Here is a 12,774-nt window from a genome sequence, read left to right as displayed (position 1 = left end):
CTTTTTGAGACAGGGTCTCACTATGCAGTTCAGGCTGGCCTTGAGCTCACTTTGTAGCCCAGGCTGGCCTCAAACTTACAACGATCCTTCTGCCTCAGCCTCCCGACTTTCCAAATTTTTGGGTCTACATTTAAAAATTGAGAAGTTTTACATTACAATATGGAGAGCTGGTTCTTCTGAAAACTCAGAACCGAGGATGTTGGGCTGCATCCGCTAATGGTACCCTAATGGTCATGATTGGCTAGTGCTTCGTCAGGGCGGTCCCCTCAGTAGGCAGTGTTCTGTGACCCACCTTGGTCCTCCTAATCTCTCTCATTCCTGACTCGAGTCCTTATCAGCTTGACTTATACCTATTTCTACTTACAGACATTTTTATTTAAATTGCAGTGCTGGGAATCGAACTCAAAGCCTCAAGAATTCTAGGAAAATTCTCTACCACTGATTTACAGCCCATCCTGGACCTACACATGCATTCGTCTTCAATCCCTTGGAGTAAGATGTATGATAATATTAGGGTTAGAAATATTTAGAGAAGAGCCAAGTACTTTTCCCTTTAAGATAAGGAGTATTTTCTTCTTGTTTTTCTCTTCTCTTTCTCAAATTTTATTTTTTTAATTGATACATAAAAACAAAAATTGTACATGTTGGGCTGGGCGTGTGGCTCAGTGGTAGATCCAGTGCTGAAAAGAAAAAGAAAGTACACATTCATGGGGTACCGTGTGTAGTTTTGATGCTTGTATGTATTGTATAATATGTAAATCAGGTTAAACATGGCTGTCTTCTCAAACGTGTCATTTCTGTATGGTGAAGACGTTCACTGAGTTCTTTCCTCCGGGTCGTAACTTACTCATAGTTCCCGCTTTTTGTGTGATGTGAGGTATGGACCAGGCCAGGACTCAGAGGGAGTAACAGGTAGTGTCTGGACTTCACCCCACGTCAGGGCTATGTTTTTATTGCTGGTAGTACCTCCCCTCCCTTGCGGTCTAGGGGTTCCCAGGGCCTGTGAGATTGTAGGGGTAAAGCTAGTCATGCGAGCAGCAGAAATCGTGGGCTGAGGGAATCGGTATAAAGAAGCCAACTAGCAGCTTCTGTGTGCTTCCATCTCTGCACTGGGTAGTCGCTGGCTGTAGAGAACATAGTCAGCGGTGCAGAACTACACGTTGAATGAAAAATAGACAGGCAGGGCTATATATTGAAGGCAGAAGAGAGGAGGAGAGCTGACAAATTTTTTTTTTTTTGGTCTTGTTGAGACAGAGTCTCACTACATGTGCAGTTCAGGCTGGTCTTTTTTTTTTTTAAATTTATTTTAAGAATAAAAGAAGGAAAACATTAGCAAACACATCCATTTACAAAACAGCATAAGAACAATACACGCAATACAGAGTTACAGACAAGGTGGTAGGAAATTAACAATGGTTGTTGTATTACATATTGATATCTTCAAAGTGGTTTCTCAGGAAAACAAATAGAGACATGCAAGATTGATTCAGGCTGGTCTTGAACTTACTTTGTAGCCCAGGCTAACCTCAAACTCACAATGATCCTCCTGTCTCAGCCTCCTGAGTGCTGGGATTACAGGCGTGCGCCACCACGCCTGGTGAGATCTGACAAAATTTTAAAAAGTGAATCAACACCTAGTGGAAATTGAAAAATATTTAATGACCTTTTTCCTCCCATATATTTAGAGAAAATGCCATTTTTCTAGCCAGTATCATGCATGCCTCTCTCTTTTTCTTTTGGTGAGACAGTGATACACTTTTGTCGCATTTCTCAAACAAGTTTATTTGCAAATCCCTGACATTCTGTTTAAGTGGTTTGGAAGTCGGAGCAAATGATAACAAGAGCAGCTGAGAAATGAGGTTTTGGCCTGGTTATTGTCTGACCAGGTGTGCTGGGGCCCCTGAACTTTCAGAAGCTTTTGTGTTTCCATCTGTACCAAGGGGATTAGTGGCTTAGTCTAATCTCAAGGGAGCAAGTTTTAGTGTTACTACTTATAAGCCAGAAACTATAATGTTATGTTTTTTTTACACAGCACCATCTGCTTTGGGATCCAGCGTGCTTAGCGTTTCCCCGGGACTCTCTCTCTCCATGTAAGTTTTGTGTCTGGAAGAGTGACTTCACTTTGGATGGGGCAGCAGATGTGTGTGGTGAAATGTAAGGCGCAGTCGTCAGCCATGCGCTCTTCAGCGCCTAAGGTGGGTGGGGCGTAGCGCTGGACTGCTGTGATGGAAACAAAGTTCATGGACTGTAGCTCCTGCCTTAAGGCACCTAGGTGGGGCATGGGTGACAAAGGCACACAAACACATTTAAGAGCTATAGGAAATCAAAAAAGTTAATGAGGGTGGGTAGAAGAGAGAATATGCAGGCAAGATTAATTTCCAAGTGAAGGCTGCAGGTGTTAGGCAGCTAGGAAGTCTGAGTTCTCTTTGATAAAGTTCCTCCTTAAGGAGTGGCGCAGTCCAGAGTGAATGTGCAATTAGAGGGACCCTTCGGTGGGAACAAAGCTGCTTGCGTAAATGTGAGGGGAAGCCTCTCATGTGTTGTCTCTCTTCAACACAGTCCGGAAATTCATTCTGTAACAAAGAACTATAATTCCCAGTCAATGACACCTTCTAAATCCTCTCAGACTATGCCCAAAATTACAGAGAAGGGACGGCGAGTCGGTTCCCTTCAGTCAGAACTGGATAGCTGTGTGCTCTGCTCAGATGCCTGGGATCTAACGGAGATGGGCCAGCAGCCAGGAGATAAAGCGAGTCAATACAGGACCGGAGAGCACTGATGCTGGGCAGATAGGGAGGAAAGGGCTGGGGTTTGAAAGCATGACCTCTAAGTCTTCGTTTGTAATGAACAGAGTCTAATGGATGGCTGAGATCTGAGACCCCATGCACCTGTGTCTGAGGCTACCCAGCCGGCAGCTGGGCCATACTCCTAGATAACCGGGATGAGCTCTGTGGGAACGTGACCGCCTTCGGGTTATCTTTACACCTTACTGAAAAGAACAGGGGCAGGAGATTCCCTCTAAAGGAGATGGGCCTGGGGCTCAGTGGTTGAGAACGTGAACCTTGGCAGCGAGACCTAGCTCCCTCACTGACTGGTTGCGTGGCACTGAGCAACTCACTGACCCTCTCTGAATTTCAGACTTACTGCAAAATGGAGAGGAAGATGAGGGTAGCCAAGAGTGGTGGTGGTGTATGCCTGTAATCCCAACTTCTCAGGAGGCTGACGCAGGAAGATCGTGAGCTCAAGACCAGTGAGACTCCATCTCAATACAAAAATATCTATAAAACACAAAATATCTATAAAATACAAAAGCTTATCTATCCTGTTATTATTAAGGAAAGTGACTGTAGGGGCTGGGGCTGGAGCTCACTGGTAGAGTACTTGGTTTGCATGTGCCAGGTCCTGGGTTCAAACCCTGCCACCACCATGGGGGTGGGAGGGAAATCAAATAAAAGTGTTGTTTGCTTTTTTTTGTTTGTTTTTTTCTTCCGGTACCGAGAATCGAACTCACTACCTTGTGCTTGCCAGGCAGGCACTGTGCCACAGAGCTAAATCCCCAGACCCTGTTTTTTACTTTTGAGACAAGGTCTTGCTGTGTAGTGCATGCTGGCCTTCCAATTGCTTATGTAGTCCAGGCTGGCCTCGAACTCATGGTGATCCTACTGCCTCAGCCTCCAAAGTGCTGGGATTACAGGCATGTGCCACCATGCCCAGCGGAAACAAATGTTTTAATTACTTTTTCTCTCTATAAGTTCTGGATGTATCTTAGGGACAAAGCAGGAAGGATGATCCCATCCTTCCTCTTAGCTCTCCATCTGCAGTGTTTGAAAAGATGAACAAATAACTCATGTAGTTGGGTGGGCGGTGGGAGGAGATTTAGAGCTTGGCCTCCATTTTCATAACCTTGAGATAGACATATGTAAGGATATAAGAGCAATTCTCTCCAAGGTGTACGTGGAAGTCTGCTGCTGAGGGACCAGGATATTTCTCTTTCTCCCTGCAGAGATTTGTAGATATCTTAGAGCAGAGCTTCTTAAACTCTGTTGTGCACATGAACTTCCTGAGAATGTAAGTTTCTAACAAGCTTCCTAATGATGCCCATGGAGTCCCAGGCCCTCCGTTCCTGCCCTGATACTGGGGAGGGAAGCTGGGGCCTCACACATGCTAGGCAAGTGCTTTGTCACAGAAGACTGAGCTACACTCTCAGCCCTTCTCACCACATTGGAAATTGCAAAGTCCTAGAAAGTCTTGGGTCGCTTAGTCCAGTGGTGTGGTTGAAACATCTTATAGCTTCCCTGGAAAGATTCATCCAACTCTTGGGTCCTTCCTTGTGAGGCAGCCCTTTGGTTCCTTAGGCAGGGAAGCTGAAGGCACCTTCATTTCATGGAGCTGATGTTTGCCTCAGCTATCCACTGACCTGAGTTCATTCTTTCAGTAGATGGTGGACCTTTATCTTGAGGCTCCTGACCTTGGTTTAGGTTTGCTAAAGAATCCGTGGATGGGCTTAGGCAGGGGTAGTAGAGGGATAGCAACCCCCTGAAAATGTTTTTTAGCATTCGGTTTGCACGTTTGCTTTGCTAGGGAGAGTTCCAGAGCTTTCAACAGATTTTTGGAGGGAATCTGTTTGCTGTAGAGGATGAAGAAGCATTGACTTCGCCCTTGAGAGCTGTGTTCCTCACACTTCTCTGGAAACCTAGTTTATGTGAAAGCACTATCAGTTTGGATTATTTAGGTTGCAGATTAAAATATTTTTGAAGGGAATTTGTTAGTTTCTATGTTAGTCACTGTCCTGTTCCTGCAATAAAATTTCTGAGATAGTTAATTGGGAAAGGGGGAGGGCTTATTTTGACTCTTGGTTTTTGAGGTTCCAGCCCACGGTCAGGTGGACCCATGACTTTGGGCCTGTGGTGGCAGTGCTAGATGACAGTGGTGGGGAGTGTGTGGGAGAGTAGGATGGTCACCTCACGGCCAGTAAGTGGAAGGATGAGGAGGAGGCTGAGTCCCTCAGTCCCAATCCCCTCCTGTTAAGAGCCTGACCTCCCATGCCTTATGGATGTCCCACTAGGCCCCTCTTCCTAAAAGTCCACAGTACCTCACAGTGGTGCCGTGCTGGGGACCATGTGTGTAACGTATGGACTGTTGGGACGTACTGAACATCCAAACTGTAGCAGTGTGTTTATAGGACTGGGGTCGGAGAATGGGACTGTGCCTTCAAGCAAAGCACAACCCAAAGGCTCACTTTTATTAAGGATGCAGCTCCCCACACCCACTTCATAGTTACCAGGGTCCCAAGTCTTTCTTCCGTGGACTTCATGGACTTCCATGCCCCACATTCCACCAACCTGAATGCTTTGTATTGATTTTTGGACCATGTGTGCAGGATTCCTATGAAGGATCTTACTAGACTATAGTCCTGTTTATAAGTGAAATAAGCCCTTAGCTATCGAGCTTTCACTTTGTAGCAGGCCTATATACATGGACTGTTGGGAAGTATCTTCACTGCATCTTCACAAGAACCATGAAGGTGGCTGGTACTGTCGTCCCTATTTAGAAACAAGGAGCCTGAACATGCAGAAGTCAGGAAAGTTATTCAGGGGATGGAGCTGACAAGAAATGCAGCCAAGTGTCCACCTGAAGTGGACTGACTTCAGGACCCACAGACTTAGCAGATTGCCGTATTTCTTTCAACACCACACAGCTTTATGAAGTGTCCGTTGGGATCTGGCACCGTATTTGGTGAAACTGGTGATGGGAAAGTAGACAGACCTTTCCTTTAAGGAACTGACTCTTTGCAGAGCATTTGTAACTCAGTAAAGAGAATACACATCAAGCAGACAGAGTGAAGCCATGGAAACAATACCCAGTGCCACGTAAGTGGCACAGGATGTGCACCTGTGGCCGGCTCCCATCTCAGCAGCCACAACTCCCTGGCTTGCTTTTGGACATCGCTTGCCCATGGTTCCACACCCCCCCTCCTACTTTATCCATTCTCACAAGTTCCCCTCCCAGTTTTTATCTTCCCCTTGTGTGACCTCAGCTTGTCCCCAGGGGAAACCGCTAACCATTTGCCTCCCCGGTTCTCGGTCCGTGGTGAACTCCCAGCTGGCATCCGTAGCACTTGGAGGTGACCTAGTTTGAGTGAAATGCTTGGCTTTTCAGTTGCATGTTCAATAGGCTGAGTTGGCAGCTTGTCAGCGGGCTGATGTCACCTAATGACCATGGCAATTCCCTCCTCCCCTGGCTTCCTGTTAGTAAATATCCTCAGGATGCTCTTGGAACCCAGAAAGTATGGGAGGCTTCTGAGAGCGGGGGACACACACACACACACACACACACAGGAAAAAGAAAGGGAGAGAGGAGCAGAGAAGACCTTGCCCTCCTTACTACAAGGAAAAAAAAATCCGAGGCAATTCGGAATTCAGAGGGAGAGCAACTTGCAGTAAGATGTCTCCCGACAGAACAGTTTTGCTCTTGGAAGGACATTTGCTTTTTTTTTCTTATCTCCTCTCTGATCTCCTTTATCTCCCCGCTCTTGCCCTTCCTTCCTGCTTGGCACTGTTCAAGTGGGATTATTTCTCGTCCACTTCAGTGACCCGCAGGGAGTAAGCACAGAGACATTTCCTCCCCTGTGGCTCTCCTTGAATGTTTAATGATCTCTCCCTCTCGCCTTCCCTGGGTTTCTCTTTATAAATATTTTCTTACGGCAGAGAAGAAGAGCTTCAGGAGTGCCCGTGAAGTCCCGCAAAGGCCAGCTGCTGCACCCAGGTTCCCGCGCCGTGACCTCCCCTCTGCCCCTGGGACCGCAGCCTGGACAGTGGACGGCGTGTGCGCAGACCCCTGGCTCCTGCCTCCAAGGGGCGGGAATTCCGGAGTGGCTATAGGGATTCCAGGCCTTGCCAGCCCTGTGGGAGTCGGGTTAGAGATTGCAAACAACGGCGGTGATACTTGCCTGTCAGGCCTTGCCAGAAGCTATATCAGCTTATCCTCTGAGGCCTGGTCACTTCCTGGGTCCTCTCCAAAGACTGCTCCCGGGGAAGGCAAAATTCAAGTTCACATAAACCATGAGAACAGATGAATTGGTTAGCGTCCTGTCTGTGTCACTTTCTGTAAACGGTAAAAACATGGAGTTTTAAACCTGAAGGTTACTGTCAAATTTTCCCAGCAGAATACAACTACTTTTTTGAATAGTATCTCCCAGGGATTCAGCCTTTCTTTCCTTCCCAGCTTTGGTTGATTACATCCGTCCATCTCTTCGCTCATAAGCACTTGTGGAGTCCTTTACTGCCGGGCAGTGGGTGAGCACCACAGACACGGCCATGCCCTCGTGGTGTCTCTGGTCTCCGGAGACAGGCAGATAACCAAGCTGTAAGACTGTAACATGTGAGCCCTGGCGGCACTCCCCCGTGGAGGGAAAGCTCAGGGTGCTGAGCTGGACAGGCTAGGTGAGGCCCACCTGAGGTGATGACATTTGAGGCCAGATGCCAAGGACGAGGTGGAGCCTGCAGGTGGGGAGCTGGCAGGTGTCCCGAGCAGTCCCCGCTGGGGCTCCATGAATATGCAGGTCCCTTGGCAGGTGTGAGCTTGGCAAACGGCTGCTTAAACAGAAACGCATGGAATTTCAGGCTAAGTTGTGCTGGGTTGCTGATGTACGTCTACGCAAAGAGGCAGTGATAGAAAAAAAATTCAACTGTCTCCTTAACGCTGGCTGCACCCTGGGAGAAGAGCATCACCATATCAGTTATTTGTCTTTTGGAAACCAGGGCCCAAGTGTGAGAGGTTAGACAAGAAGAAGATGCGGTATCCACCCCTGCTCTCAAGTTTTATACCCTTCACCGAGTGCCTCATGAACCCGCAGCAGGTGTCTGTGTTCTCGCAGCCAAGTCTGCATCCCCTGGCCGCCCTCTCCATGGGACGCGTCCTTCTCCTTCCTGTTCTTCCCTCTGTTTAAGGGAGCGGCTTTTTTGAATCCTATTTCAGGGCCATAGCACTTTGTATCTGAGATTATTATAACGTGTACATGATGTGTAATGTATCTGGATCAGATGGTACAGCAGACACCCCCCTTACGTGTGGTTTTCCTTTCCTTTCAAGATTCAGTTACTTAAGGTTACCCGCTCCTCAAACATTTTAAACAGAAAATTGCAGAAATAAAACAATTCCTAAGTTTTGAATCACTTTCTATAGTATATCATTATAGTCTTTCTGTTCTGTTATTAGTTACCACTATTAGTCTCTTTTTTTTTTTTTTTTTTTTTTTGAGACAGGTTCACACTTTGCAGTACAGGCATGTCTTGAACTCACTGTGGAGCCCAGGCTGGCCTTGCACTCATAGCAGTCTTCCTGCCTCAGCCTCCCGAGTGCTGGGATCGCAGGGGTATGCCACCATGCCACACCACACCACACCCAGCTTAATCTTTTACTGTGCCTAATTTGTACATTAAACTTTATTGGTACTATACTATCCATGGTTTCAGGAGCCCCTGGGGATCTTGGACTTTATGTCCTATGGATAAAGGGGGACTATGGTGTGGACCTCTACTCATGAAGCATGGAATTGTGGCAACAAGAGGTTATATATTTGGCCCCAACCTGCTGGCAGGTGGAAGGAGGGAGCTGGGAATTACTGTTTTTTACCTCTCACGTGCGGGGTTGCATTAGTCGTGGGTACCGGTGAGGTGCAGGTTCTGCTTGGAGTCCTTTGGGGAAGGGTTAGAACAACTGAAAAGCCTTTCTACAGTCAAGTCAGGGAATCAGAAGAGTTCACGTCCCCAAAATCCCCTGCCCGCCCTGCTGCCTGTAAAGCTCATTCTGCTTCTCCCACCCTGGCAAGACTTTAAAGCCGATCCCCGAGCTGCAGCCCGCTATGGAGTGCGCAGCAGGAAGCCTGCTGCTATTATTTAATAAAGGGTGTGTCGTTGCCCACTTGGCCATGGGGCAGGCCCTCCTCTAGCAGGTGATGGGTAACTGGACCCGGGCCCCCAGATCTCCTCTGAGCAACTCCAAGTCAAACCTTTGATATCAGAACAAGGGGAGAAAACGGTGATAGAGGACACTTCCTGTCCCAGAGGGGCCATGATGCAGGGCACCTGAAACAACAGGCAGAGGAAGAGTCGCACTAAAGCTGCTTCAGGAGGACTCGCCTGGGCCTGCCCTCGCGGAGTCATCTAAGATTTGGGGGTTGGGGTGTGGCTCAGTGGTAGAGCTCCTATCTAGCGAGCCCAAGGTTGTGGGTTCAATCCCCTGGGCTGGAGAAAACACATGCAAAAGATAAAAGGCTTGGTGCGTGTGGGATGGGGCAGCCCCGCTGTCCCAGTGGTGTGTAGCTCAGTGCGCTGCGGAACCCTGTATGGGCAGAGTGGGTCCTGCCCTACATGGACTTAGTAGAGGCTGCATCCTAGACTGAAGATGGGCAGGCAAGCGGGCAGTAACAATTAGTGTCATGAGGTTTAATTTTTAGCAGAAAAAGTGCAGGGGTTTTGGAAGCCCAGGTAGAGGGCGCCTAAGCTGACTATCCTGGAGGAGTCATGGGAGGCTTTGTGGAGGATGTGCGTCTGGTGGGCCTTGAAGGATGAATAGGAGTTTGACTATGCACAGTTGTATAGGCTTCGAAGGCCCTTGGTTGGAGGAAAAAAAAAAAAAAAAGAAAGGAAAGTTTAAACTCAAGAACTTAAAAGTAGAAAAGTAAAACTTAGTGCTAGCCTTGTTTCCACAACCCAGAAGTTCTCTACTGGTTGGTTGTTGTTTGGCGGTCCCTGATGATGACGTCACTGCGGAGGGCCGGCAAATGCGCAGAACGTGTCTTCTCTTCATTTGCCCTTCCCCCCTGCCTTCCCAGGAGGAGTCTCACCCACACTGTGCGGCGGGAACCAAAGGCTGGGGTCGGATTGTCCCAGAGGTAAGGCTTCAATCTTGTAAGATGCCAGGAAGCAGCAGTCCCGGACTAGAATCACCCAACATGGTTTGAATTTTAAAGCTGGTGCCTATCCGACCAGTAGTATGCTTTAGAGCCCCGAAAGTTACCTGTTTGAGGCTGTCAGGAGTCTGAGTGAGGGGTTTCATGCAATGGAAAGTTCAGAGGATCTGGAGGGGGGCTGGGGATTTAGCTCAGCGGCAAAGCGCCTGCCTGGCAAGCGCAAGGTTGTGAGTTCGGTTCCCGGTACCAGAGAAAAACAAACAAACAAACAAAAAAACAAAAACAGAGGATCTGGAGGTTTGAATATTTCTATCTCAGCTTTGCCAGAGATTATTCGTGTGAACTTGAAGAAATCTCAGGTTGGGCACACTGTAGTCTCAGCATTGGGAGGCTGAGGCAGGAGGATCTCCGTGAATTTAAGGCCAGCCTGGGCTATGAGGTGCGTTAAAAGCCAGCCTGAGCTACATAGTGACATGCTGTCTCCAAAACAAAACAAAACTCCCATCACATGAATCAAAAATGACAGCATGCTCTGACATTTACTTATTTATCCATCTATTACTTTGCTTTTATTCTGTAGCTTTTTACTTTGAAAAATTAGAAATTTAGAGGAATATTATAAGCATAGAACCATGCTGTAGGTGGGTGTGTGTAGACAGGCCTGAGCCCTGTAGAATAAGTTGCAGACATCCTGTCATTCCCCTCCTGAAGCACTGGCCCTGCGCACTTCGCCTTCTGCTGCCTCACAGCAGGGGGAATATCGAGCTCCGGAAGGACGACATTGACCCAGTCCTTCTCTCCAGTGTGTGGTCTACGGAAGGCTTTCCCTTACGCTGTCATCATGACTATGGTAGTAGTTTTTATTTGTGATCCGGGCCTATCAAGCTTACATACTGCAGTAATTGTCACGTCTCTTTAGTGTGCTTTAATCAGGAATAATTCCCCAACCGTTTTTACTTTTTCTGTCCTGAGGCGACGCTTTTGAGGGGCCCAGGACTGTCATTTTGTGGATTACCTGCGTTGTTTGTCAGCAGCTAGTAGCAGCCGAAGGCTGCTTGTGTGCCGGTGCCCCTGCTGCTGACAAAGACACTTCAGATCAGCTTGTCTTTTTCCTTGTGGTGCTCAGTGTGGGAGGGCCTGAGGGTAGATAAGTGAAGTATAGAAAAGTGAAAATCACTGGGACAGGACAGAAGACAGTTCCTGGATGGACATGCATCTGCTCTGAAACATTAAAAAATAAGCAGGCTCTGGCGGTGTACTCCAGAGGCTGAGGCAGGAGGATCCCAAGTTTGAGCCCAGCCTAGGGTAACAGCAATTTAGCCAGACCGCGTCTCAAAATTAAAAAAGAAAAAGGGCTACGGATGTAGCTCAGTGCAGAGGCCCCAGGTTCAGTACCCAGCACGACAAAAACAAAGGCAATAAAACAGGACAAGAGCTGAGACAGTGTTACTTTTGATGGGCGCTAAGGGCGGTCTTGCAGTCTGTGACACTGAAGTTGAGACCTAAGTGTCCACAGGGAGGCGGGGCTGATGGCGGTGGCCGAGGAAGCAGAGTTCAGCCGCCAGAGGAGTGGAGCCCCAGCCGTGAGTGCAGCCGTGGGGAGGAGGGGCCTGAGGTGGCCACCGGCACTGCCCGGACCACGGAGGTGCGGCTTTCTCCTCAGTGCTGAGTGATGGGAGGAGTAAGGATGAACCCTCTACTTGAAAAGTGCCCGACTGCTGTTTGGAACACCCAAGGGTGATTGCCAGGTTGGAGTGACCTCTCCTCCACAACCTCAGAGTGATAAAAATTCAAGGTGGTGTTGGCCAGAATTTAGAAGTTTTATAAAAGGTGATTAAAAGTCCTAATTTACACTTGTGGTTGAAGTTATAGCTGAGTAACTAACTTTCTTTCTTTTGTTTGTTTCTTTCTTTCTCTTTCTTTCTTTCTTTCTTGCTCTCTTTCTTTCTTTCTTTCGAGTCAGGGTCTTGCTATGTTTTTCACACTGACCTTGAACTTACTGTGTACCCTAGGCTGGCCTTGAACTCATTGTGATCCACCTGCCTCAGCCTCCTGAATACTGGGATTATAGGTGTGTAACACCATGCCTGGCTACCTGAGTAACTTCTAATGGGGCTTGGGGCGACATCTTTTGTTCTCCTTTTTTTCCTTAAGTACTAGAGATTTTAAGTACTGTTTCAATCTCCAGTATCCAGGGCCTTCTCGTGGAGCTGTATCACTAGCCCTTTTTTATTTTTAATTTTTTTTATTTTTAGACAGGGTTTCCCTAAAGACAGGATCCCCAACTTGGGATCCTCCTGCCTTGGTTTCCCAGAGTGCTGGGATTACAGGCCTGTGCCACCACGCCCGGTCATTTTTATTTTGGGGATTGAATCCCCAGATGTGTTGGGGATTGAATCCTGGGTCCCCTCCGCCCAGCCAGTATTTTCTTACCTTATCTGCGGTTTGAACTCTCTGTCACTGATATCATCACACCCTAGAACTAACTTAGGGGTCCCATTGCTCCCAGGCAGTGTAAGTTGGCGGTGTGCTGGCCCCTGGGGCAGCTGCCTCCCACCGGCTCTTTCCTCGGGCCGCTCCTACCTTTGGATCCCCCAAATCCCACAATGGAACTAACCCAGGAATAAGAGGAAATGGGTCAGCAGGCCCAGGGAGCGGCCACCTGTCCCCAGCATGCCCTGTGCCGTGAGGGGTGTGGCCACTCCTACCCGGCTCCGCTGCCAGGGGATGTGAGGGCCACTAGGATCCTGGCACCCAGCGCTGTTTCACAACCAGAGGAGAGAGAGGAGAGGGTCACGGCTGGCATAGGGCCAACCCCAGGGTCGTTGTTGCTGTAGTTTCCTTTACCCGGCGGCTCCAGC

At 48.2% G+C, this 12,774-nt stretch overlaps 1 protein-coding gene across 1 annotated transcript in view; it reads left to right on the top strand.

Moving 5' to 3' along the window:
- Positions 1 to 12,774, top strand: part of LOC102027173 — a 175,582-nt gene that overhangs the window by 94,803 nt on the left and 68,005 nt on the right. Inside the window, exons 4-8 of the mRNA XM_013512123.1 lie at positions 2,033 to 2,090; positions 3,139 to 3,189; positions 7,761 to 7,915; positions 9,836 to 9,895; positions 11,430 to 11,558. Of these exons, the coding sequence (XP_013367577.1) occupies positions 2,033 to 2,090; positions 3,139 to 3,189; positions 7,761 to 7,915; positions 9,836 to 9,895; positions 11,430 to 11,558 (453 nt within the window). The remainder of the gene's footprint in view (positions 1 to 2,032; positions 2,091 to 3,138; positions 3,190 to 7,760; positions 7,916 to 9,835; positions 9,896 to 11,429; positions 11,559 to 12,774) is intronic.

Source organism: Chinchilla lanigera, unplaced genomic scaffold (genome assembly GCF_000276665.1).
Source record: "Chinchilla lanigera isolate Chin_1 unplaced genomic scaffold, ChiLan1.0 scaffold00014, whole genome shotgun sequence".
Taxonomy (NCBI): domain Eukaryota; kingdom Metazoa; phylum Chordata; class Mammalia; order Rodentia; family Chinchillidae; genus Chinchilla; species Chinchilla lanigera.
The sequence above is the reverse complement of the archived record's forward strand: the minus strand, read 5'-3'. Positions and strand labels throughout refer to the sequence as shown.